The 27,981-nt window shown below is 41.6% G+C and overlaps 1 protein-coding gene across 8 annotated transcripts; it reads right to left on the bottom strand.

The window, feature by feature from the left end:
- Positions 1–1,183: 1,183 nt before the first annotated feature.
- Positions 1,184–22,202, bottom strand: LOC115053811 (voltage-gated potassium channel subunit beta-3-like). 8 transcript variants are annotated; one of them, XM_029518609.1, is made up of 15 exons: positions 17,156–17,309; positions 16,996–17,089; positions 7,927–7,970; positions 7,804–7,841; positions 7,439–7,518; positions 7,197–7,241; positions 6,652–6,696; positions 6,520–6,563; positions 5,304–5,390; positions 5,064–5,149; positions 4,845–4,965; positions 4,648–4,742; positions 4,366–4,486; positions 3,670–3,758; positions 1,184–3,516 (listed from the first exon to the last, which is right to left on the bottom strand). In XM_029518609.1, exons 1-15 carry the CDS (start codon positions 17,307–17,309, stop codon positions 3,427–3,429), a joined length of 1,233 nt encoding a protein of 410 aa, XP_029374469.1. In that variant the 3' UTR covers positions 1,184–3,426. The 8 variants fall into 8 exon arrangements, with proteins under 8 accessions (XP_029374469.1, XP_029374471.1, XP_029374470.1 ...); XM_029518611.1 differs by having other exon boundaries at positions 16,996–17,075; positions 17,205–17,309; XM_029518610.1 differs by having other exon boundaries at positions 16,996–17,134; positions 17,249–17,309.
- Positions 22,203–27,981: the final 5,779 nt, after the last annotated feature.

Below are 27,981 nucleotides of genomic sequence, written 5' to 3'. Positions count from 1 at the left end.
CAAATGTGACTGTTTTTCATTATCTTGTCCAAACTGTTCCTTCACAGGAAGGATGAATCATGAAGTGAAACCTGTTTTTGTCTGACAAGGTTGGTAGTGAGATATCAAACCTTTTTCAGCACATATGATTATCTTCATCAAAGAGCAGCTGACTGTAATACGGACATATGTGTCATCTGTCACTCTGATGACATAATGGAGTCCAGTCCTGAGAGGCTGCAGATGTTTTCTGTTAGAGACTGTTAGTGCTAAGTGTGTGGATTGACCCAGACAGCTGTTATTCAGCAGCAGCAGCAGCAGCAGCAGCAGACAGTCTTGGACACATAGCTGTGAAATTTATCTTTGCACCATCCTTTTGAGTGACTCTGGGGCCCACAGGTGGAGGGCTGCCATGCATTTGGGAGGATGTGAAGAGTTCACTTTGTTTGCGGTCTAAAATTTGATTTTTTTTAAGCATAACAATATTTTATAGTTCTTGCAAATGGAAATATTTTTCTCCACCACTAACTGTCAGACAGACATGAGGCATGACTTACCTGCCTCAAAATACATAATACTCTGTCATGGGGAAGACAGATAGATAGATAAATTTTTACTGTCTATCTATCTATCTATAATAATAATCAAGCTATTGATGGGCCAAATCTAGCTACTGCTGCAGAACACACAAAACATTGATATTATTTTTAGCCTCTTTCATGCTCAGTAAATTATGCCATTTTCCACACTTCCATAAAAATGTACTCCTCTTTAGCAAAAGGCTGTGAAGCAGCTGTTATTATGGCAGTGACAAAAATGCACTTTATGAGCCTCGCTGTGTGCAGAGACAGAAAGCCTATTCAGGGTCGAAGGTTGAGTCAAAGTATGGATGTGGAGCTAGCATTATGGTGTGGATGCTATCCATGGGTGTGCAGGTGAAGTTAGGGAAACAGACCAGCTTTGGACAGAAGCTGATGTGGTTGTATTTTGTACATGTAGAGTCTGTTAGTTAGCTGGTCAGTGCATAGGTGTGGGTGTGAGTGTATGTATGTTGTTGAAAGCATGTTGTTCAGTAGAATGTACAGAAGGAGCCTGCGAGCCGTCATCCGAGTACACGTGCCTGGAGGTCGGTATTATAAAAACTACAATTCACATCATAGCCCAAGTTGTTCACATGTAGCTCATTAATTGATATCCTTTTACATATACTCAAACAAACAGTTTATTCCAAATGTTGACATGGTAAGTTGGAAGGTAAGTTGATGTTAATTTTCAACATAAAAGCTATGGCTGGCTTGTTCCAGCTCATATGTTCAGGTCAAAATAAAAATTATCTGACTTCCCATAAACAGGTTGAGTACATTTTTGATTCACATCAATTTTTGATTGATGTTTTTATGCACAAAGCTCCTGTGAATATGTTGTATTTTCCAAATCCCAGTTTAAATGTTTGCATGAGAGTTCTGCATGTTTTCAAGTGACATGTTCAGAAACACCAACACCTTGTCCCTTTAGGTTAGATAGGTTTGAGCAACAGACGTGATACATTCAGCATGAGTTGTCTCTTCTCTCTTTTGGTTTCTTTTTTTTTTTCTCTTTTTTTGCAAGACAGTAAAATATAAGATATGCAGGCAAAGTTACATTTTAAAGGTTTGATTGAATTATCTATGTATACCGAAAGCTACACTTCAAACTGTACATCATCACAGAGTCACAGAGGGAAGCAATATTTCAGCTGCCCCTAAAGTAATTTCCTTCATTCATAAGTTTAACTTTTATATCCCAACTCACTGTGAAACAGATACATTTACAGTACAATGTAACCTTGTGCCAGCTAAAATAACTTCATGTATCAAAACACACCCTGCCCTGGAAATTAGTGCTTTTTTTCATGGGAAACCACAAAAAGGAACAAATCTGAAATCAATACAAAACCAAAGGGGAACGACATAGGCTGCACAGTACAAAATGAGCTGTGCGTATGTGCAAGGAATCAAAGGAACAAATAATACAGAGAGAGAGAGAACTACCAGAGAAATGAGCAGAGAAGCTATATTTTCAGGCTTCTGCAAAAAAAGTTACATTTTCTAAATCTCACCACAAGTGACCTGTGGCAAGAGTAAAATTGCATTTGATTAACTCATAAGTATCATTTATGTTCCATCATTGGAAAACTGCTAGTTCACCACAGTGTGTCCAGATCTTTGTGTCAGACGCTCAGTGACCTTTCCATACAGTCCAACTGTCTCAAATCTCTGATTTAGGAACAATGATGCGCTTCATAAGAATGGCACCATTTGAAAGTGACGTGAAGATCTTTTGATACAGTTTAGGACAATACAAAGATTATATGTCAGATGGACACAGCCGTGTCTGCAGACTTCTGAGTCTTTAAAGCAAAAGTGCCCACCAGCTCGGATCCAAGGAGTAAAAAATGGCTTACAAGGGCACTGCATATCTACATAAGCCATAAAAGCCATGCCACATTTATACCCTGTTAGGGCTATTCTCTCTTAAAGGGACATGCGCACATTTTACAAACAGAAGAGGCAAAAAGACTGCCAAGAAAGCAGCAGGGTTGGGAAAGTTACTCGGACTGTTGATTCTGCATTGGCAATTTTAAATCCTAATAACATGGCGATATAAAGACAACCATGTAATAATTAATTGCAATGTGATTCATTCATTTCAATATGAATCAAGTCATTTATGCCCCAATCACAATTATTTCAGTGTGTGCTAAATATCTTAATGTCTGTCTTGGCACTTTAAATGAAGAGAACTTTTCTTTAAAGCATGTGATCTCATCTTTTCTTTTAATGTAATACCACACTGGATGAAGTTTCACTTCAGTGGAACGACTCTACAAGTAATCCATTGTTCCCAACCCTGTGAAGCAGTGAGCGTGGCAGACCAGTCACATGCACATTATGGGAGATGTTAGGCTAGACGCATGACTACTAACCTTTGGCTCTCTGGCTGCTGGGTACCAAACATCATACAGAATAGCAGGCAGCTGCGGGGGGGGGGGGGGGGGGTCTCCAAGAAAACACCGTTTACGCAGAAAAGTTTCATTTTAAGCACATAGGTGTGTCTGATTATTTGAATAACTGTCTCTTGGTCTCTATGGTTTGAGGAAACCTGCCACACCAGCCAGTTTTAAGTCTCCTCATCCTCTGTAGAAATAATTCATCTGTGAACAATCAGCAGTGAGCAGTGTATGATCTGTTTTTTGTTTTTTTTCACAATTTAAAGATTTTTTTTTTTTTCTTCTTTTTTCATACATGATACAATGTACTGCGCAAAATGGATATGCGCACATACTGGAAGCATAATGTTGCTGAGGACATGCAAGTTGTTGAGTATACAGCAGAGCAAAAAGCAATGTTTCCCAATTTCATTGTCTTCATCTTCTTGAAGAATGATTTGTCACTCAGATTTGCATCTTCAAGCGCGTGACTCTTTCTTCGAGTGTGGCTTATTTCCCAACAGGGCATCAATCTCAGCAACGGTTTGAGGGGTCATTTGGGATAAAATCTGCAAAGAAGGAGGAAGAACAGCAGTGAGTTAGAAATATCTTCCTCTGTGGCCACTTTTACCGACTTCATACAGTGCATGAAATGTATTTATTGTATCTTAGTATACTAAGCAAAATAATTCCTGGAAAAAAAGAAGGAAAAATTATTCTACCCGGAGGGCACCCAAGTTCTCAAGTAGCTGGTCTGTATTAGAAACTCCCAGAAGAACTGAGCTGACTCCCTCGCTACGCAGACACCAGGCTGTAGACAAGAGAAACAAATCAATGAAACAAAATTCAACATGATGGCCAAATTAAACGTATGAAATTCATTCGAGCAGATCTGTTCCATGATCAGTTGATCATGACAGTGATTTAAAATCTATAATTAGTTGCAAGAATATGCAATACAAACGATACATTTGTATTATTGAATAACCATGCATGTGCTTCAAAAAGTTATGTATTATGTATTAACAAATAAAGAAATTGATTAAGGAGCAGAGTGAGTTGCACACAGGAAACATTTTGATGCACTAAATCATGCAATTAAATTTAAAGACCACTTTTATCTCAGGGCTTTTTGGAGGATTTTTTTTTTATATCCGATTTGAATTTCTTAGGATAGAGGATTGCACATGCTGTACAGACTGCGATGCCCCTGGTGGTAAATTTGTCATTTGTGCTGTTGGACTGCAGGAATAAAAATGGATTTGAACTATGTCTGCGCTAAGTGACCATACATTTTGAGTCAGTAGTCATGCGATTCTAGTTGAATAAATGCCAACCTGAGAGTAATCACCATTATAATAATAAACAGAGAATAAGTCCCTGTACATGCACACTGTGCACTCCGTCGTGGGTCGTACCTATGGCTAACTGTGCAGCGGTGCAGGCCAGTCGATCTGCCAGCAGGTGGAGCTCCTTGATTTTAGCGAGCTGCCTGCGGCCCTCCTCACTGTTCACTCGCTCCTTCAGCCACTGGTACCCCTTCATCAGAAGCAAAATGGAGAAAAGCATTGATAAGGCAACATGCAGTACTTCTACAGTGATTTCACACTACAGTACCCCCCTGATCAAAGGGAAAATCACTCTGCGTTTCATGGAGTGACAAATCCCAGAGGAGGATCGTGGAATGAAATCAAACTGACCTTCATTGCTGCTCTGGAGCACTCTGGCACACCGTCACTGTACTTCCCTGTGATTAATCCACAAGCTAGTGGAGACCAGGTCATTGCTCCAACACCTGAAAGATTGGAATCAGAGTAGACATTTGAATGAAAGAAATGAACTTTCCATTTAAAAAAACGTGGATTAAAAAAGAGCAGCGAGTCTGTGTTTGGCGGACCGATCTTGTGGTAGAGCTCGGGAAGCTGAACCTCCACCTTATCCCTCTGAAAATAGTGATACTCTGCCTGCTCACACACAGGTGGTATCAGATTGAACTGGCGTGCGACTGAGTACGCCTCCTGGTGCAGAACAGACAGAAACAAAGTGGTTATTAAACTGCACTTGTGCCATAAGGGGACAGTGTTACATTTGTAAAGAATGGGAGATGAACGTTCACCATGATTTCCATGGCACTCCAGCGTGAGGTTCCCCAGTACATCGCCATACCCTGGTTTATTACAAAGGTCATGGCCCGTACAATCTCTGCAGATGACAGTATATAACATCATATCTCAATTACACTCTCAGAAGCACTTTGAGATAATTGATTTTCTCACACATCATATATATTATAGCTGTTGCATGATCATTACATATCAGCAAAGCTGAAATTTAACTTCAGACATCTATAACTGACCTTCCATCGGACTGTTGACATCATTTCTGTTGGCAAAAACAATGTCCACATAATCTAGCTGAAGTCTTGATAAGGATCCTCTTAAACCTGTCAACAACAATAGTCAGGGATTGAATGTGATGGTCAGTCAGAGGCTATATTTAAACATTTTAGATTGTGGCTGACGTTAGCGGGCTCATGGCTAACATCAGGATGCCAGAATACTCATGATGAAAATGTTGATGTTGACCAGTTATATTATATTCAATGCCTTTACCTCTGTACAGCATATTAGTAACTGGAGATAAAAAAAAAAAAAAATCTGCGATTCATCCTCTGGAGGCCACAATGCTCTGTTTAACAATTTACTGGAATTTATCCAACAGTTATTGTTTTATTTCTGTCTGGAGCGGACTGACTGACCCACATTGCCATCCATAGAGCCAAGCTGCCAGCTATTATTGGCAGGTCATTAGCAATGCTCCATATAGTTTGTTACTGAAGGGTAAAAATTATTGAGGAGGAGGCTACAGCTTTAAAAGTGTTTACATTATGTTTTAAATTTGAAGTTTTATTTAGAGAGTGTAAACCATTCGTCTGCAATTGGATTTAGACTATTTAGTCAAAAATGACAGAAAACAGCTAGGGCACCAAGTCTGACCAGAAGCACTGCCTTTGCATTAGAGATGCACGTAGTTCACTCCTTCGAGCCTCAAAGCAAAAGCCCATCACCCAAGCCTACACTACCACAGAATAGACACAGATGATGGAGTGGCAGCGGGGTGAAAAAAATAACAATCCTGAGGTGTTTTGTGTCCGACCAGCAGAGGAATATATTTTTTAAATTTCTTTTCTAATGACATGTAGTGATGTGATTATAAGGCATGTTAAAATATTTAGTCTAATGTGATATGAGGGGGCTTTAACTGAGTGAGACAAACAATTCGTACACCCAAAGGGTCATCAGATGATTCATCATAACTCAGATCTGTTGGATTAATGCACTCTGGGAGACGTTTCATCTACAGTAAAAACACTGCAGCATTTTAATACAAACTGACTTTTAAATTTTAGTCCATCTCTTTGGTTGATAAATAGGAATTCAGTAAAAAGGCGGAGCTCTGAATCGACCAGTTTTTCTGATTTCAGGGCCTGGGCAAAACTATGAACCCTTTTCAATCATTATTTTTTATGCATTTATTCAAGATTAAACTGTAAAAAGTGATTTTTACTTTACCCTCAATGATGTGCTTTCTGGAGAGTCCTCTTTCCGTCTCAGCTCTGTGGAGTGTTGAAAATATGCAATTGATCCACTGAATTAAAAAGTAACTGTATCGTCTTTTATATTGCCTTTGAATTTATTACTTACTGGCCTCCCCAATAGATTTTTGTTGTGATGACAAAACTTGAACGCCTGGCAAGAACACATGAGCGTTAGGAACATGGTTTCAATTTGCAGACAACATTTTAGTCTGGAATTTTTTTCTTTTATTCCTTCTGTTTAGTGTATACAGAGGCAGTTTCTCTGTGCTTGCTCTGATTTGTACAGTACTCATTTATCATGCTGTAAAAGAGTATTTGTGAGACGTGATACGTGTAGATAAAGAGATCTCAAGTATGTCCCACCCAAATGAATGTTTGGCAGTGTGAGCTGGGAGTTTGTTTTTCGTGGTTGCATTTTTTTCCTTTTATAGTCTCTCTGAGGTTAAAGCTCCTCATTTGCCTTAGAACTATGAATTTCCCTTGAGATTATTTAATAGTTAATCTGTTCCAACTAATAAAAAAGCATGGTAATGTAGTGCATTTCAGAAAAGCAAGGATTAGGGATTCCTAAAATTTTGAAATGTATTTATCATCTAATTTAGAGCTTTTCACATGAGTGTGAGTCAGTTTGGAAAAATGGGTGAAATGCACCTCCATCCTTTCTTCTTGATGATGTTCCCAAGAGTGATTTCCGCTCTGTGGAGAAGCACATCATCGGCTGTGATAGGTTGAAGTAAACTTTACATCATCACACAAAAACATCAGCTCATACAGGATGCCTGCAAACATTGTAAAGAAATTTGAACTCTCAAGCTGTATGTTTGGCTTGAGATAAAAGTACTGACGCAAAAACTTTCAATGGGAAGAAAAGCTTTAATTGCTGTCGGTCTGACCTTCCGGAGGCGTACACCTCTGCCGTGTCAAAAAGGTTCACTCCATTCTCATAAGCTATGGTCATCAGGTTCTCAGCCATCTGAGGGAATACACAAATTGAGCCAGAGAAAGTGAGAAGATGGATAAATTCCAATTACCCAGAGGTCATCTGTGAAGGGCACTAAGCAGGGAGGATAATACCGTGAAAAAAGAGACAATATCTCAGCAAGCTGTGCTGGATTGAAGGTCTGCAGGAAAGCTTTCTAAAATTGAAAACAATGAAACTCCCATTCACTGTGCCTGCTGTTTTCCACCAAAATAATAAGAGTGAAAGTGCTCAGGAATCGCCCTCATAATACCAACAGACACTCAGCAGCGTTCTCACCTCATCAGAGATCTGCGATCCAAATGTCACCCAGGTTCCTGAACAATCGGGGAGACAAGTTTTGTTTTGTTTGAGACAGGTTGAAACAGAGATGTGCGTTTTCTTGCTCTCAAACCAACTCACCTAAACCAAGGCAGGAAACGCGTAGGCCGGACTTCCCCAGATTTCTGTGGAAAAGAAGGATGAAAACGCAAGCTGTGAGGCTCAGCGCTAAACAAAGGAAGACGAAACAGACACGTGTTGGCATTGTGAATATATTTGCTCACACCATCTATCACAGGTGAGATCTCATCTGCACACTGATGTGTGTAAATGACAAGCAAAGCAGAAAATAATCCTGAATGATGAGACATGAGTTACCTGAGCTGCAGTCGTACAAAGCAGGAAAAAGATAGACAGCTGCTGCGATGCAGTCAGAGGTGAGATTCTCAGACATTATCAAACTTTCTCTGTGCTATTCTTCTGTTTACCTCTGTTTCTGTAAACTTTTTCTCCACTAGAATAATGTGATTTTATAGATTTTATATACTATCATAGTAAAATCTGTTTCACCTCAAACCGATTCAATATTAAAATGCTGCAAACATATTAGAAGTGCTAGCAATAGAAGCCACAGCAGTAAGAAATACCATTAATATGCTGCGAATAATGAAATAATCCTCTTGGCAATAATACCTCTTTATAAATGATAATAATTTGTTATTGTGGATTGTTGATACTTTCATTTTTATTTTTCTTTCTTCTTTTTCATAAAATTTGAAATACTTCAGCCTGAAACCAAAAAAGATTCAGTCTTTGAATGGATCACATATAAACAAAGACAACAAATAAAAGGATTGTACACTTAAAGCTGTCATATGACGAAAGATAAAACCTAAATGTTCACATAGCTTACTTTAATTGTGTCCCTGGAGGTAAATTCTTCCTCTGCTACAACTTCTGAGTTCAATTCTCTCTTACCTGTGGTTACATTTCAGCCTGTGTCCAATTATTTCTGAACAATTGACCTTTTATCCTTTCTATGTTAACAATTCAGTGTTTTACAGTGGGCCAGTTAAACAGCTGGAGGGAAGCGAGCTCAGCTGAGATCAAGTGGAGGCAAAAGCTGCTTTGGTCTGTGCAATAAACGGCCCAAAGTGTTCCATAAGCTGAAGAGGAGTCCGTCTCCCAACATGACACATCCGATTATCCAGACAGCTGAATTTTGAAGGGCAAGCAGGGAAAAGCAGAGGGCTGCATTTCTGACCACAGGAGCATGTAGAGCTGAAAATGATGTGGGCTTCATATTTGCTCTCTTCCTCATCCTCTCCCTCTTGCTCCCCTCCTCCATGCATGCTCTCCCCCCATTTTAATTAGCCAGGGAGCCAGCTGGAGAGGCAGCAGAGCTGCAGAGTAACTCGCTGTTCGCCGTCTTTTCATCTCCAGCGCCTCTCCTCTCTCTGCCTGTCTGCCTGCCTGAGTCCGCCACAAATAGCCCAATGCAGAAAAACAGACTGTCAGAGCGCTTAGACTCGGTCGAACAAGTGCTGGTTTTATTTTCTCTGGTCTATTTTTAATGTCTGACCTTAAGCTATTTTTAGATTCCTGCATATGTAAGCATTTGTGTCCCTCCGTGTGTGTGTGTGGTGTGCTGGGATGTTGGTGTTCATGTGTACATGTGGGTGTGAAACACATTGTTTGTGTTTTTGAATGTGAAAATAGCACACAGGTGAGAGGTCAGCGGTGTTATACAAAGAGAAAGAAGTGAGGTTTGATGTAGTTGTATGTAATATGGGTCTTATTCAGTGTGACAGCACTGTCTGTTCTCACACACTGACAGTCACTTTGAACAATGGGGGTAAATATAAATGAGACACATGGGAGAAAGCACTTCAGAGACTTTTCTCAAGCTTTTTTTTTTTTCATTGAGTCTTTAAATATTTTTTCTTTGCTTTGTTCTCTCTTTTACTGGCAAATTCTGTGACATTCATCAAATTATAACATTTTGCCTCAACACTCAGGGGAAGTTAAAAGGAAACAAAATTTTTATAACAACATTTGACAAACTTGAACCAACAACAGCATGCAAGAAGCAGAAACTGAAATTCATCCTAAAAAGCAGTAATTACCAGTGTAGGGCCTACAGGGGGACATTTCTGATGCTTTGGCAGAAAAACCAATGGTCTCAATGTGCAATGACAGGAGTAACAGGACTGGGAGTTTACTAGCACAGACACACACCAGTCCACCTTATTTCACTGCTCCCATTTTAAAATGGTGCCATGATGAAAAAGAAAAAGGTTATGTGTGGCAAGCACAAAACATGAGTCAGTATTATGAGAATGTTAATCATCCAGACGCATCCAGAACTGTTACACAAACTCACACTATTACTGCCAACATGTTTGGTTCACACCGTCGATGAGCGCATCATGACAGGAGCAAACGAGGAAGCCCATGCACATAAGTGGGTGAGTTCCATGTCTCCAGAGCCCCATGAAATACTGGCTTTTATTGTTATTATTTCAAACCACTGGAGAAGGTCATTGTTCCTGTGTGTGACAACTGGCTGCCTCCTCCCTGCTCACAACTCCGCCACTCTCTGCAGTGCTGCAGTCTGCTAAATTACTATCAGTGAGTCTGAGGAGACACATGCTCTCTCTTTCCTCGCACTATCTCCTCGTGACAGTATCACACAGACATGCGTGTACACAGACACTCAGCCTGTGTTGCATGAGACGGGATTTGGCGAACGTGAGTAAAACCGACGAGATCTAAGTCGCACAAGCATCAGTGGGGCTGGTCAGTGCTTTCACGTGGATGTTCACGCTTCGTGGGAATTACACTCGGACACGGGCACAGATCTACATGTACGGCCATGGATGAATGCACTCATGAGCAGGGCACACAGAAACGCAGATGCTTCTCCATAGCCTTTATAACTAGGCCTTTCTGTGTTTTCCCTGTCTGTTCTTTCCTCCCACCATAAATCATCAAGCTCAAACAAGGTGATTAACGGGACTTGGCTGTTCCATACATTATTAATGGAGGAGAGAAAGGAGGCACACAGGTGCTCTGTCATGGTGTAGTCAGCATTTTAACCTATGCTGACATTTACAGTTAGTTTTCACCTGAGAGTGGAGGAAGACACTTTATACAGATGGTTCAGTGCAGATGATGGAGCTTTTTTTCCTGCAGTTGTCTTAAAATGCCATACACATGCTGAGCAGGCTGTTCTCCAGGGGGAAGCACACCTAGATATTAAACCCTCACGTCACTGTGTGTGTATGTGTGTGTGCGTGTGTGCTTAAAAACACTTTCTGAGCACAAACTGTGACATTGTGTACTGCATGCTGTTTAATAATGCTGAACACCGTGTGTTTTGGTTTTAAAGGGTCCATTCATCCAAATTAGAAAGAAATGTCTCCTATTGAGTATTTCTGATTATACTGTTGGTTATGGGACTCACAGCACTGACAAATTCCATTTTTAAAAAATCAACACCCACATCTCTTTTCTTTGTGTCCTTACTCTAGATAATCCATAGTCTTTTTAAAGGATTTTTTTTTTCTGTTGAGTTTCATTGAGAGGGCTTCCCACAATATCAAAGACACTGATTCAGCACTAAACTAATTATACAATGCTGCGAGCACCACAAACAGATTTCCATTACGAAAACTAAAATGATGAGGAAAAGTGAAAGGTTGTCTGAATTGAACTTGAAGGGACAAGAACATGTTGTATTTTATTTCTGAAGCAGGCCAAATAGCAGAGTTTTCATGTTCGTGATGTTTTTCACTTATACTAAAACAGTAAAGAAAATAGGTCTGTCCTAATTGGCTGTCCTCATGGAGAAAAAGTAATAAAAATCCCAAATACAGACAAACTCACACAAACTCAGTTGCTCTCCTCAGATGCTATAACTGCTGAAATTGGTCAAGACTGTCCTATTAACTGCAATTGCAGCTAAGAGTGAACACCAGCTGATCTTAAAAGTGTGAACAATATTTTTAATTGTGTGAAACGTTTTACTATTCAAAGTTTGGAACTGGACATGAGAATGTGAGTGTAAAACTCCTCTCACTGGCCTGGATATTGTTTTTGAGTGTGACTTTGAGTCATCTCAAAGAGTTTATTAATGAAAATGTTGCCTTTGAAATGGTCACTGCACTGCGCTGCCACCTGCCCACCCGTTTTACATCTGTTGCGAGCAGGATGAAGATGAATGTTAGACTGACACGTCACTTTCCTGCCCTGCTGCCTTATAAATACAGATCCTGGCAGCTCAGTGAATTTAATAGATTAAATGCGGTCACTGAGGTGTTTCGGAACATTACACCGTGCCACCATTTGCCCAGTTTTCAGTTTTATGTCATTTAAAACATCTCTAGTGCTAGTTTGCTGCAGTGACGATGAAATCCCTTTAACAATTTATACAGCCAGAAAGTCTTTATACTTAAAAGAACCTAAAATGTAAAAAATAATAAAATAAAATAAAAACCCCAACATTTAGTTAATAAGCATAACTCTTGTTGTTTGTCTTGTCTAGCCAATGTAAATATTCAGACCATCTGTCTCAATTTAGAACTGTGGTCAAAATTGATTTTGATCAAAAGTATATTGATCAGCAAAGCAGAAACACAAAGAGTTTAAAATGCTTCATGCATTAAGGGGTTATGTTGTATCACTTATTGAAATACTTTTTGGGTCTTTTCCAGAATCTGTGCAGCCTCTTTTCTATTAGTCTGTCCCCCCGCTCTTACATAATGACATGCAGTGATGACTTTGTCTTTGCCAGAAGACAAAATGAGCCTTTGACTTTGACTAGACAGTCATATTCAGAGAACGTGATGTGGATTTTCTGGCTCTGATTATGCTGCTCTTGGTTCAGAAAGAGCCTTCTAATTACTGCCTCCATCCACATGTAAGTATTGACGACAACAAGCCTCATCAAACAACACTGAGCAGTTACTTCATGTGCAGCAGTTGTCTGCTTTATGTATTCCCTGTATTCCTTATGTACATATTTCAAGATTTGGTGGATATGTAACTCCTGCATAGAGCTTTACAAATAATAATAGTCAAAATTATTCTTCAGTTTGATTATCTTTAACAACAAATTCACCAGCTGATTTATACATATCAGAAGGGGGGGATATAAAATAATCAGCCAGATTTTGTTGTTTAGCGGCCAAAAACTAATATATTAGCTGGGAACGGTTTTGGGTATGAGCCAGACTAAAATCTGAAGAGCAACGTCTAACTTTGTCCAACATTTGTAAGGACACAAAGTCAAGTTGTAGTCAGTGGGAACTCAAAAGAGAGCCAGTGAAAGAAGAGTTTGGGATGAACTATGTTTTTCTCACTGTTACACAAATCTTTTCTTTCCATTGATCAGTTATCGAGACGCTCAATTTCTTTGAATATTATGCACGGTTATTCTACAGGTGAATGTGACTTAGTGACTTATTAAAAGTTACACGCATATGGTTTCCAGAAGGTTTTATAAAGTTGAGAACAATCTGCTGCCTACAGTTTTACACAGGTAGGAGGAAACTTTAAAACCACATCATTTAAACTAAATAGTATAGTATTAGTAATAGTATTAACAAAATGGAGTTGTGTAGTGTGTGTGTACCTGTAACAACAGGCATACTGTGAGAGTGTTGGATCACCGTCCCATGGCACTACGTGACCCGTACTGTATATACATACTGTAAAACTTGACTGGACTGTTTATCGATAACAATAAGTTAATCATTACTTCATCAGCTGCTGAGAAGTCAGCGCTCTGTGTGGGCTGTACAACAACACAAACTTTCAGCATAGTTCAATGTCAGGACGCTTCAGCTCAAATATACAACCCCTCTACAGTTCAACATGCATCTTAGTATATTATTATCATTACCATCGTCGTCATCATATGTTGTATATCACCATTGACTGGGTCTTTCTAGTTATTTGGTTGTTATGTTGGTTGCCATTACACTTTACATAAAACAAGTTCGTGCTTGACCTTGAAAATAGGGGTTAATGCTGAGTTAAGATCAACCATCAAACTTTATGGACCCCATTGCAGCATCTGAGCAAACTCACCAATGAGCCTGAGACCTATTGGTTTACCAAGGGTCATAAAACTGGTAAAGGAACATTTTGTCCCTAGAGTCTGATGAGAAGAAGCATATGCCTCTGTCAAATGGGCCTATTAAATATGAAACTACCCCTGGAAAAGGGGGAACAGCTGACCTGGCTTGGGAAGGAAAACAACACTTAATAATTTGTCAGATTTTCTTTATTTGTATCCTGCTCACAAACCTGTAAAGAAGTCTGAAGTCTTTGTTTTAAGCTCAACTGGCTCTGGCTTTATTCAACAGGTGTGGCATTGATCATCTTATCTCGCTCTTGGCAAGAAAATGAATAAGATTATTCCCCTTAATGTTGAACTACTACTTTGACAAATTGTGAGCTGAAGGCCACAGGATGAAACATTTAGAACAGCAAAAAACGGTGTCATGTGTCATCGTCCCTGAACCTGTTCCTGTCGCTCCTGAGGTCCTAGAATTTGTTTCACAGCCCCATTTAACTCTCGCTCCTGTGTGAATGTTTTGTGTAATTGTGGGTTTCTTTACCAGTTTGTGCCTCTTTTCACTCATGAATGAGGATACTTCAGCTGACACAATGCGGCCTGAGGCAGTCTGTGCATAAAAATCCTCAAGAAATGTCAAACAGCGGCAGATAGATATACTGTGGAAATGAGCCTGACCTGTTCACCAGGTTGCTGTTGGTGAAAGGAGAGGGCCTTGATGCCATGGAAACAACCAGTTCGGAGAATGACACAACTTTTAGTGACTCTGGGAGTCACCTCGCCACAGGCACAAAGAGCCACAGGCACAAAGAGCCACTGGCAGCGCTGTTTTTGGAAAAAGGTATGAAGGTATCCGCTGTAATTATTAACTCTAAATTTGTTTTTGATTATTGTCATTTATAGAGTGATCATTGAGTGGTAAAGCCACAGAAATGCATTAACATTTCTAAATAGTTTTTTACAGCTACTGTATTAAGACGAAAGGTATTCAGCTCTTCAGAGATGATAAATACTTAAAAAAAATGTTTAAAGGTTTATTTATTAGTACATAGAAATGAATTATTATTTGTCTATTCATGAAATAGACATGAATAGAGATTCTTTGTTGCCCCATCAAACCTTAATTTTTATGCCTGAATCTATCAGCCCTGTTCTTCATCCTCAAAATTCACACACAGAGTAGCTGCTGTTTTCTTTTTTTTTTTTTCTTTACTGAGGCACAACGGAAAATTAGTCAGAAAAGGAGAAACTCTGATCAAAGGAAGGATATAAAGGGAGAGATTCAAACAGAGATGGTTGGGCCAGGGGGCGACAGTGGGGGCTCTTGGGAGTGATAACTGGCAGCAGGTGTCATTGTCTGTGACCTGCCAGTGAGCAATGAATACCAGGGTTAATGAGATAGCAGGAAAGGATTCAAAAACAGAGCTAATCGAGAAAACGATGGGTTCCTTCTGCATATGGATTCAATTTATTTTCAGTTGTTCATTTCTGTTCTGTTGTGGCATTGATTTGGCCTCCACCCCTGTCATGTCCAAAAATCTGCGACATTTACTCTCAGCACAGGCACATACTCATTCATCCAGCATGCAGACATTATGTACGTATACTTGCGTTTCTTCCCTCCTGACCTCAGTCGGATTGCGACAACAGTGTAAAATGGAGAATGTGTGACCACTGTGCTGCCACAAACACACTCGGGAGCCGGGCGGTGGGGCTTAGTGGACTCAGTTACAGAAAGGACTGATAAGCGACAGTAGTGCTGGCTGATTAGAAAATGAGACAGACAACAACTAAAGGCAATGCCTGGGATGTTGCCACTGGCAACTGCAACTGGCCATATGCTATACAGACTTCTTCTGCTGGTGCTGCATTCCCTATTAGTGACACTTTTCCTGAGACAGCAGAGCATCCAGAATAACCCCACCAAATCAGAAGTGTATGTTCTATTCTCAAGGCACAAAAAACCCCCCAGTGTTGGTCATATCTGGGTTTCATCTTGGGTCTAATTCCCTTTTTAAGCACCCTATTAAATGAAAACTAAATTGTCTTAACAGGATGGCATTAATTCAATCAACCTGATTAAAAAGAAAACAGGTCATTAAAACTCTCCTCCAAGTTATTGAATTTTGCAGTTAAAATAAAGAAAACAGAAGATATGTGCTCATAATTTTTTACAGTATTCTTTTAGTGCATGCTGTGGGCTTTTATGTACATATTGAAATAAGTGCACATTATTTTCCACTGAGAAACCCTGTGTGTGTGTGTGTGTGTGTGTGTGTGTGGAGGCTGCATGAACAGCTGTCCTTGTCAAGCTGAAGCTCTAATCCATCAAGGTGAACTGAATACAATTCTGGAAAAAACAAATCCAAATGACGCTCCTTCCTTGCCATTTATCTGGCCATCTTTTCTTCCCTACACCAAGACTCAGACCTGGTGTGTGCAACAACGGCCTTTCTGTGCACACAAGATAGTCTACGGCGACAGTATTTTATGAAACTGAAATGCTCAGAAGAAAAAGCCTGGTGTCCCCAGGTGATTTTAGGAAAGCTGTTATTGGAAGAAGGCTCTTTGTTAATATGTTGTGAAGAGCAAGAGGCCAGGGGAAAATCTGCATAAAACACCCAAGCCCAAGGCAGCTGCTCCTGGATGCACAGTGTCTGTTATGCTGTGATAACATTACGGCCGTTTGCGATGGATTATATAAGCATCTTTACATCCATCAGAATAAGTGTTTTTCGATGCAGATGTCGCACTCTCTATAATATTAGCAGAGTGTCTCCTGGTTTTGCCCTCACTGAGGCACTTTCCTCTCTGCTAATGGATACAGAGGCAGCCGGCTCATTGCGCTATATATGTTGGTGATAATTCAACTTCACCTTAAAATCACCTCACATCTCGACAAAGAAATTGCCACAACGAGGCGATCCTCCCGCCACCCTGTACCTGACAGAGTATTTGCCGCTGACACTCATCATGATGATCTAGTGCCTATAGGTGAAGCTAGATGTGGAGGTCAAAGAGCGTCTCAAATCAGAACCCTGTCTGAGTCAGGTCCTACTGATGTGGATTAACTTTCCTCCACCACCCGCAGCTCCAGCTCCCCACCTCCTCACCAGGCTCATACTCACCTGTACTTCATACTGGTGTGGCGCCCGATGGCCTCTTTCATGTGGGCATGGCCCTGTGGGGTCTGGCGGGAGCCGGCCCCCTCCCTGGTCTTGACTGAGCCTTGGGAGATGTAGTGGCCGTTGTTCCCTTGTCCACTGCCTCCTCCACCTCCTCCGCCACCTCCTCCTCCACTTCCACCACCTCCTCCTGCTCCACCGCCACCCCCTACTCCTCCACTGCTTCCTCCGGGCGGCGGGGCGGTGCGAAGGCCACAGAGCCGGTCTTCACTGCGACTCTTGAGGTTGTGCTCAGTGCAGGCGAAGGACACCTGCATCCTGACCCTGGTCTCCGGAGTTTCTTATTTTCAAACGGGTTGGGGAATAGAGGTGTGGGCAACCCCTTCTCAGAAAATCACACAAACAGTGATGTCTGCAAATTGTCGGTGCTGCTTGACACCGCTTCCTGTTGTGCTGTTGTGGCGAAGCAGTGCTGCTCATACAAAGGGCTCAGACAGGGCAGGTCAGAGATTTTGGCTGAGTGCTGGCGAGAGCAGGCAGGAGTCCAGCCTCTAACATGACACACACAGAGTTACCGTCTGCTCCGTCTCCTGTCTGGTGATGCAAACCTGGCAAAAGGCTCTTAGAGTTTTCACACTCACAAGATGCATCAGGGCTGCCCTCCAAAAACCACCAGGAAGCCTGTAAGCTCACAGCAGTCCTTTTTGAAGATTTTGAGTATATGGCAGTTCTTGGGAAGACACCCCCTTTCCTCCCCCACCCAAAAAAACCCCTCAGTGGAATAGATTTTCCCTCTCGAGTGTGTCAGTCAGTCTGGGCCTTTTTGCACATACATGCACAGGCTCGTATGGCTTATGATGGGCGGGAGAGCACTTCCCTTCTCTTCAGCTGAGGTTAGTTGTGCCGGACTTGAGCCGAGGAGCTCCGGAGTGTGCCGCAGCAATGACACAATCACAGCTACGGGCATCCTCGCACCTCGCGTCGAAATAAGGCATCCCCCCCCCCCCAGCTTTTCTCTCTCTCTGTCGCAAAGGTGGGTGAGGAAGAACCGCCTCAGTTGGTCCAATTCACATCGCCTCGCTCCAAACGGGGGTAAATACACTTGATAGGATGCGAATTCACACAGTCAAACCCCAGCGATCATCATCATCATCATCATCGTCATCATCATCATCACCCAGCAGCCTCACGCAGCATCAAATTGATGCAAGAGACAGAAAGAGAGAGAGAGAGAGAGAGGGGGGGGGGGGGGAAGAAGCGGAAACAAATTCGAGAGCTTTTTTCTTTTCCTCGTTCCTCTTGAATCCCCTTCAGTGTGTGAGCTCTGTGACATACCGGCAGCAGCGGCAGCGGCTGGGCACGTCTCCCGTTGATCGGCCAAATCTCACGGTGCACGGGTTTAAAAAAAATGCCGGCATAGTGGCCCGAAAATCAGCTGCAGCGGACATTTCAAACGCTCGATGATGATGCTGATGATGCTGCTGATGCTGCTGATGTTGGTGATGCTGATGGTGATGATGCCGCCTCTTGGCTCTCCATCAGCATCATTTTGTCAGTTCGGGGTCCGACTTCTCTTTTTCTTTCCCTTTTTTCCCCAGAGGCTCCAAAAATGTTCACGACGCGCAAAGCTGTGAGGGGTTTTGCAAGATGCTCTCTCTCTCTCCCTCCCTCCCTCCCTCTAACCCCCCCCCCCCCCCCCCCCCCCCCCTCTCTCTCTCTCTTCCGGATGTGATCTCTACATTTTTCATCACAGGAGTGTACACACATTTCATCACATCTTCACACTATGTTAGTGGAGCTACACACTGTATTTGCATTCTGGAAAGTGAAACCAACGATCGTAATAATGTCCCCCCCCTTTTTTTTTTTTTTAATCTTTGCACTAAATGTTAGTCAGATTACAGACTGTACAAGATCCTGATTATTCTGACTTATCGCCCAAGCTCCTTGTTTTTCCACACATGGCTCTGCCTCTCCGTGTGCAGGGATCTGTCTGGTCCTACCACACCCATGTTTCCATGTATGAAACTGCTCACCATAATGATGCTAAAACACTGCATCATCATCATCATCATCATCATCATCAGTATCATCATTATCACCTCAGAGGAGAGCATATTTCTTCCAAGTCAACTCACAAAAGCAACATAGCATAAAATGGCAATTCGTACCATTTTGCCTCCCATCACTTCGTATTAATATAGAAGGGACATGTCACTTGGTAGCCAGGCAATCATGATACCTCCCGTTGATGTGAACTGCAGCAGCCTCAGAGAAGGCTGCCAATCCCCAATGTTTCAGTCACTGCTCAAATGTCTCAGTTCCTCACAGCAGGACCATCTGCAAAGAACCTCACTTATGCAAATAAAACACACACACACACACGTGCAAATATTCATGATATTTGTCAGTTTGTTCTCACACCCAATGATATTTTACTTCGGAGTGATGTGCAGCTCCAGAATGAGCTGCCAGCAAGTTGGCAATCAGCTCTCTTTAATGAGCTATTGAGAACAAGTTCAGATGGGAACTTTCCAGCTGCATATGCAGAGAGAAAATGTGAGTGCCACCCACTGTGACACTTTAAAAGAGAAGGTCTAATTTTCTCCTGGCCTGTACAAGCACAGTGAGTACCATTTGGAAGTTGCAGCCCTATTGCAGCAAGTAAAAAAAAAGAAAAAAAAGAAAAACCTTTACATAATTAGTTTGATCGAATATTTTATTTTGCATAGAGACTCCGGGAACAAGTAAGTGGAGTCTGACAGCAGTATGTCCTTCTTATGTATCAAGAAGAAATTTTACTTCAGTCATTTGGCATTTCATCACCAATAACCCTAACCCTCTAATTTTAGCACACACTGTGCTCAGTCATGTGCAGTGGAAAACATTTTCATAACAGAATGGTGTTTATAATTTATAACAGCAAGTTGTGTGGCAGTGGTGGTTTAGTTGGTCCTTTACCTTTTAGGCTGGACCACAACAGCAGGGGCCAGCCCTCAAATGTTGCTGGCTGACTGACCTAGTGATCATTTTCCCACCACTGGTCAGCCAAACACAACATGAGGGGAAATATTGTGCTTTTTCCTTCAATATATTCATTGGCAGGTGCAGTTAAGTGAGAAAGATACTGTAAGAACTGTAACACTTCCCAGACAAACGTGCCTGTGCTGTGCTGGGCTTTCTTTTGCCCCAGAGGGAAAGACTGCCATTGGACAATTTGCACTCTGTACAGGCTGAACCTTCATTCCATTAGCACGCTTTGAAAAGCAATGACACTGACCTAGCCTGCCTAACAATTTATACTGCACTGAAATTGACCGCCTGGGATATCACCAAGGCTTCGCAGCTACACTCTACACTGTCTCTAGCATTAGCTGCTCCATCCTCAATTCCTCTATTGATGATCAACGAGTCCCGGCCATTTACTTTGCTGCAAGGAAAAGAGGGGATAGATGGCCATCTTTCTGGTGGAGAGGCCTTATGCAACAGATTGTTAAATGCTAATGTCCTTGAGTGTGCAAGTCTGCACCAAAGCTCATTACAACACATGTTTGTCCTAGTAGTGATCCTCCATCAACTGTCCACACTCCAGACAAAACACTGAAGCTTATTTACATAATGCTGGTCTGATCCCATCAACAACACAAGTGGTTGCTTTTACTCAAAAAAAAAGAAAAAAGAAATGCAAATGTCACCTGATAGAACATTTAAATGCAGTAAGGAAACACAGTGGCACATTGTCATGTTGGTGGTAGCTGCAGAGAGGGGAGCAGCTGGTTTTGACTTGTGCTAAAGCAGTAACAAAGAATGCTGTTTGTGACCATTTCCTTTTGAAATGTGTATTTGGTGTAGGTAAGCTGAATGCATTTACCCTATCTCCTCATTCGTTCAAAGGAGAGCATCAGAGGACGGTTATTAAATGCTTTTTTGCAAAAATACTTTGACTTAACCGCCAAAAATTCTGACTCCATCCGACAAACTGTAACATGCCCAGTCTTTAAGCTTTACTTTACTGAAAGGTAGTACAGCCACTGAAAGCATTGCATGAAAGAGGGAATTCACTTGGGCCGGCTCCAGGGAGGAGGCCAGTGCTGGTAGATCAGCTGAATCACACTCTGCTCTGACTTCAGTGGTCTTCAGTCATAAAATGGATGCTGTTGGTGAATACAACCGTCAGGGCAAATTTGTGCAAATGAGGCTTTTTTTTTTTTTTTTTCTGATTTGCAAGCGTCGTCAGTTCATTCAAATGACGCTCTGTGAGCTGCAGATATTGTTTCTTTTGAGAAGCTGTGAATCATTTTGCCACAGGGGCTGACATGTCTGCACACCGAGGTGGCACTGCCACCTAGAGGCAGCTTCCCTTGGTCTTTATGAACAGCTCTTTGGAATATTATAATATAAAATATATCATATAAAATTATATTAAATGCTATATGGAGCAATGAAAAGCCCTGTTTCCTAAACTTTAGGCTTCCAATAAAACACAACTGTATTCCTGAATCATGAAACGTGTAATACAATAAAATATGACATAAAGCCTCTGTGTTTGTGTGACAAAATTTAAAGCATCATTTTCCGTTCAAATGTACGCATGGTTTTTTAAGACAACAACACACAATTGTAAATGCACTGGCACTATTTTAGTTATTGCGTGTTGCAAGGGTTAGGGACCAGATGTGTGACAGACGATATTTCTTTCTAGGTCAATACTGAAAAAAAAAAAAAAAAAGCTGCAAGTATATACACATTTTTTCCCCTCATAAGTGATGTTGCCACTTGCTGCCTTCAATTACAGACCTCTTCAAACTCTCAGCTACACTAATGCATTAGTAATATATTAGAAAAATGTCAGTCATGTTATGTAAATGAATCCTCCACAGATGGCTGAGTGCTCTTTATGGTCTCACCTGCTCAACCTAAATGTTTAGTTCAGTATGCTGTGGCTTCTAAATCTTAGCTAATCAAACAACCTTTAAAATAACTCAAGTAAATTTTTCATTTGGCTGCTTTTATTTGTCAAAATCTGCCTATGTGCAGAGGTTTAAGAGAAATGTGTTTTACAATCTTTTCTTGCTATTTTTTGATTATAAGAATCAAGTTAGAAAGCCATTTTTACATCATAACTTTTCTGCACTTGCCGACCTCTCAGTTATTTCACCTTCTTTCTGCCTCCGTTCCTCTCACCTGTATGGCATTGCAGAGCGCTCAGCCTCACATTCGGCCAGGGAGAGGCCATATTCTCTCAGGTAGAGCTCCAGTCGGCGTCGCTCCACCAGCCTGTGAGCTGCCTCCAGGATCTGCGAAGCAAGGGCCTCTGACTCAGTCCCCTGGCCCGAGGTCTTGTTGCTCCGGGTTCCAGATTTGGCCACAATACTCCCTGAGGAGGAAGATGCCTTGGGCTTCTTACTGATGCCATAGAGGTCTTCCACTGAGTATTTCCCACCCTTTCCTCCGCCACTACCACCACGGCTGGCAAACATTGCTATCTGGACTCAAGTGCGGCAACTGCTGAAAGTAGTTCTTCCTTTTGCTCAGTATTACCAGCTACATCTACTTCAGGTAAAGGCAGCTTCTGTGTTAGGGACAAAACAACAAGGCTGTGCTATTTTGATTTGGATTCCTGAAGATTTGAAACATCCGGCCCGAGGATGTCAGACATCAAACTGCTGAAAACAAGAACTTGAAGCGCCTGTAAAATATGAAAAGGTCTTGATTGCTCCTTTGTTGACTCTAAATCCAAAATAAAACAAAGACAGTCCTACCATGTCAGCTGCAATACCCAGTCACAAACAATTACTCCAGCTGATGTGAGGTGCTTCTTTGAATAAAAATGGATAGGGAAAGCAATCAGCATCTTTCCCTCTTTATCTCTCAAAGGAGGGATACTAAGGGATTTGTGCCGAAGCCCCACCAGCTTACATTTGTTCAGATTAAGAGAGTGCCCGGATGAAGTATCTGTTCTTCTGTGGCTGCCGCACAAATTTCAATCAGTATGGCTCTCTGGCCTTTTCTCTAGACATTGAGCAGCAATTTTTTATTTCAAACTACATGGACAATTGATCAGTTAATCTGCAAGGGCCATGTCAGTGTAATCATTTCTTCTGCTGCTTTCAAGCTCCTGTTGGCTCGGACAAAGAGAGCGTGGCATCCTCCCAAAGCTTGGCACCAGCTTCAGGCCAGTGCTGAGTGTTACTGTTGGGTTCTCGGTTAATGTGCTAGCCAAACCCCCCATGCCTGTTTTTCCACACAACCCATGAAGAGCAGAATGTGTGAACTTTCCACCGAAGGTGAAACTGATCTCTCTGACGACGGACAGAATGAACTAAACAGCATGAGAGGAAAGAAAATTAAAGAAAATGAAATAGAGATGGAGATAATGAAATATTATGTAAATACCGGAGGAAGCAGGTCAGAAAAAGTGCGATACTGATGGAGAGGATTACTTATCTTCTCAACAGTATCTGCAAAGAAATCCACCTTCTAATCTAATCTAATCTTGCATTGCAGCTAAATCCCAGTTTAATGACAAATTAAAGTTACATCTGACATAAAAATAAATACCTTCCTATTCCTAATCCCCTTCCTAAGAAAAAGATAAAACAATCAGATGCTTTATTATTTATAGTATAAATGTGATGAAAATATTACCAACCAACTCTCATGTTACCTGCAGGAAAGCATAAATTGGACACACAGGATTAAACACTTATCAATGACTTAATGGATGAATGAATATAAATCTCTAAACAAAGGTCAAACTCATTGACTGCATGAGAACCCATTCATGCATCTGCTTCACAGTTTCTGTTCCTCTGTCTTCCAGCTGTCGTGGTGGTGGGAGACTGTAAACAGCCGCCCTCCCTGCCTTGGCTTTTAGAGGAAGAGATCATCTGGGATTAGGCCATGGCCTAATCGCTCCTTTCGATTGGCCAGAGACACACAGGCAGCTGGTGGAGGTCAGTCTTGGTCTTCAGCATAAATTACACCCTCCAGGTTGCACAATGGCATAGTGGGATTATTATGATGTTTGGAAAGGATGGAGCTCTGGACAAAAACATATATGTCTGCATTTCTATGAGTGATCCTGGTCTCCGCATTGCATAACTTTCATATATCTGGGTTAGAACAGCAGAGTTTGTTTTGTAATCTCTTGCATAAATGTGCAAAGATAGATTTAGTCTATTCTGACAGTATAGTGATGTATAGTGTGGAGGACAGAGTACAATATGATAAAATCGCACGAGTCTTCTCTATTGTGTGGTATCGTTCTCCAAAATGGGGGCAGGCCTGCCTGGGGGTGTGAATAAAAAGTGTGCAGTGAAACTAAATTGTGTGAAGATGATTTATGTAGGGAAAACAGAAAATCTTGCTGATGCTATTGTACTGACTCTATTTTGCCAAAATTTAGCATGAACCCTTCTTTATTAGTTGCTTTTGCTCATTGTTAACAATGGTTTAAAAAAGGTGTGTGTGTGTGTGTGTGTTAAGGGGGGAGGGCTTTTTTTTTCAGCCTTCAGAGAGGTTCATAGCAGAAGAAGCACGACGATACAGTGACATAAAGGTGGAAAGCTGAAATGTTTGTGTTGGATAAATGTGTTAAAATTCTTCACCAAAAAAAAAAAAATCAACATCCTTGTTACTCACTGGCACCTTAGTTCATTGTTGCAAAGGTGTCAGACTTACTTCACTAAAACAGGAAAAGTGTGTAAAAGTCAAGCTGGCAAATGAGACAATGAAACTAAGGGACTGTATGAAAATGATTCAACCAGTCCTCCACAATAAACAGTGAAGAAGACTGAGAGCACCCTGGGAAAAGACATTTCCCAAGACGTTTCCCATTTTAATGCCCCCCTTTTAGAGGGATGGCAAATTTTCTCAAAACTGTAAGTAGATAAGAAAAAAAAAGAGTCTCAGCTTTAAGAAGTGACATTTTGGTCAAGGGTTGATTAGGTTTGGACACAGAACAACCTCAGCACTGTTCACTGTGTCCTGAGCTGTCCCCCTTCTGCTGGTGTCCTCTGTAGAGACGTCACCTTTCCCTGCAGTAACCTTTGGAAGGATTTCAACTTGGGCGTAAACATCAGTCTTTCAGGGTCACTGCTGCTGTAGTTCTTCTTGCGGGGACTGCTGGGCTCCATAGCTGAACCTGTGCTGCTTCTGAAGGCTCAAACATCCTCAGTCTGAAAAAGAAAGCTGCTCATCTATGTCAGGTTTTCAATCCAGACTGCCCGATCCTCCTGTTTCCTCTGGGGGGCAACAGAGTAGCGTCAGTGAGTAATACCCCTCCACATACCAGGATTCCAAAGTTACTGCTTCAGAATGGTGAATGGTAAATATTGAGCTTATCCCTGATGTGTCAGCCAGTCAGACATGTCTTCAGTGGATCGCATGCTGTTTCTCACTCCACCCTTGAAAGACTCAAACCTCAGGAGGTGCCGATTTGAGATGAATCTGCTGTTTGATGCAGCTTGTAAAGGGTCCAGAGGAACTGCCTGCATGTTGTGGCTGTGCCTCAGCCTGGTTTGGTCCATCAGACATGTGAAGGAGAGAGCCAGCTGTGCTCAATCTGAGGCAGATGAGGAATATTCAGCCATTAAAATTCTTCGTTGTAGATCGATTTAGACAGAAGGTTGTCTCTGAGTCAACATGGGCTAATTTGACAATTTTCTGAGAGCCAGCTGCACTTTACTGCACATGCACATGCACGTGCAGACACACACAGTGGCCTATATGTCTGGCAGTCTGGTGTGCAGGGGGCAGATGCATTTCACTTTCAGCTTCTACAAACAGTTTTTGTCCAACACAGTGAGTTTGCAATAATAAAGTCAAAACAACCATGAAATAAAAAAAATTTCTTTGACCAGGAGAATAAAGAAGATGGCACTTTCTGCACACCAGAGGGAGCTCATAGCAAAGTCAACAGGTGAGTCCTACACACACACATACATTATATATATATATATATGTAGTGGTGGACGGTGGGGGAGTAAAGTCAATTCTTCAATCCAACGGAGATATAGATATGTATTTGGAGAAAGTATCTGTGTGTCTTATGAAAAGTGAAAGTGTCTTGCGTCTGTTACATAAGAGCTGTGTTTAATTGAAGGCTACACTGATCACAGGTACTTTATTTCTATAATCCGATTAGGTTCGATACTACAAACTCTTTACCATGTAAACCTGGTTGCTGGTGCTGGTTAAATCATAACCATATGCTGCTTCCTCAAAAAAAAAAAAAAAAGTGCACACACACACACACACACACACACAGAGTCCTGACTGCCCCGCACATTTTCACAATACAAGCCAAAGAAACGTTTGCTCACAGGGTCAGGACTAAACATGATGGGTCATGTTTTTATAGTATTTCTGATGGGCTGTCATTTATCCAAAGCAGGCTGAAACAGTGGGGGAATTTCTTTTTTTTTTGGGGTGGGGGGTGGGGGGTTGCAGAGAAAGTGGAGAGGGGAGGGAGGGTTGGGGCGCTGTAATCTGGAGGCCTCCTGTGGCAGAAGCCGCATTCATGAAACCCTAAAAATGTGCCGGAATAAGCCTCAGATGTTAAGTTTAGGAGCGAAGCCTGCTGTCAGAGTAGTAAAGAATAGTATGTGCATGATTGTTTATTTAACTGCTCGCTGCTTACTGCTCATTTGCTTGGTAAACATCTATGAAAATAGTTCATTTAGGCTATAGGTTTCCAAACTATCATTTAAATTCAGAAAAAAGAAACAGCAACATCCAGTAAACGTAAACAGCTATGACCACAATGCAAATATGAAAACCAGACTTTACTGTAATCATGAAAAATAGAACAAACAGACAAAGCTGACGATTTTACTGCAGGATAGAAATCAACTCTTAGAAGTCCTGGAATGATGATATTTGACAGTATCTCTTAATCCAAAGGCCTACAAACTTTGTCTGGCTGTACCAAATCTCAGAAATGCCTAGGTGGTCTTCGCAGGTCAGTTTGTGATGGAATGAGTGTCAGGGGCTGCATATTTTTCAGCTGGGGTAAGGATTTATACTCGTGGGGATCAGGGGTGAGAAGTTGGGTTGAGTTAGGTCATAAGGGGAGACCTGTGTGCGAGGTAAAGCTCAAAACTACCGAGTGAACCCATCAATCTGAGGCCAATAATCCCAGTCAATGATGGCGATCAGTCATGCTGATCAGAGACATCTTTGCCATGAAATGGTCTTGGCCTTTTTCTCCACCTAAAACACGTGCCCACTCTAAATAACTAATAACTAATAATAACAAAGTCCTTCTGAGTTTCTGAGCCATTTGATAGATTTCCCCTCCTTCTACACCACCCCATCCCGCCCAACCAGCCCACTGCATTGTGGTCCATGTGGATTGAGTTTCAGAATAATATAATTCACATGGAGAGGATAAGAAGCGAGAAGGTCACACTCCTTTCATTTCCCCACAGAAGGCAATGGGCACATCCTAAGGCGTGGAAAACAAAAGGGTGCCGGAGGGGAGATGAATGGCTGCTGTGAGTGCACTGAAAGCTGAGACAGGAAGGACATGCAAACAACTCTGGAGGGGCCACTCACTCGTCCTGAAGGTGTCGACATCCATATTCAGATCCCTCATCCTGCTAACACCCACATCAAGAACGCGGTGTGTTCTTGGAAGTCAGATGGACAGACTGGTGACTTATGACAGCTGGAGTCAAAATGTAAATTGGCAAACTTGCTTTGATGCATAATCAATTTTTATGAGCAAATAGATGCAGAAAGGAGCAAACTGACAGTGAGTGTGCAACTGCAGCTGGGGCCAAAGATATTGTTCAGATGTAATTCAGAAATTTCAAGTAAATTGAGATTTCACCAAAATGAACTGATGGTGACAGCTCAGAAGTAGACAATAAAACAACATTTGAATTTCCAGTGACAAAAAATAGGAACAATAATACAGAGGGGACAGCAGGAGCCTGTCATCTAAAGGATTATATTGATTAACTGGATTTGGTTGAAGATGAA

This window comes from Echeneis naucrates, chromosome 14 (genome assembly GCF_900963305.1).
Source record: "Echeneis naucrates chromosome 14, fEcheNa1.1, whole genome shotgun sequence".
In the NCBI taxonomy this organism is placed as follows: Eukaryota; Metazoa; Chordata; class Actinopteri; order Carangiformes; family Echeneidae; genus Echeneis; species Echeneis naucrates.
The sequence above is the reverse complement of the archived record's forward strand: the minus strand, read 5'-3'. Positions and strand labels throughout refer to the sequence as shown.

Excerpts from the sequence above, each read along its gene's own strand:
- LOC115053811 (XM_029518608.1), bottom strand. The coding sequence starts at position 17,309 with ATGCAGGTGTCCTTCGCCTGCACTGAGCACAACCTCAAGAGTCGCAGT. Across the intron at positions 7,519-7,803 it reads GATCGCAGATCTCTGATGAG|ATGGCTGAGAACCTGATGAC; the intron begins GTGAGAACGCTG and ends GTATTCCCTCAG. Across the intron at positions 6,697-7,196 it reads ATCAAGAAGAAAGGATGGAG|GCGTTCAAGTTTTGTCATCA; the intron begins GTGCATTTCACC and ends TGTTCTTGCCAG.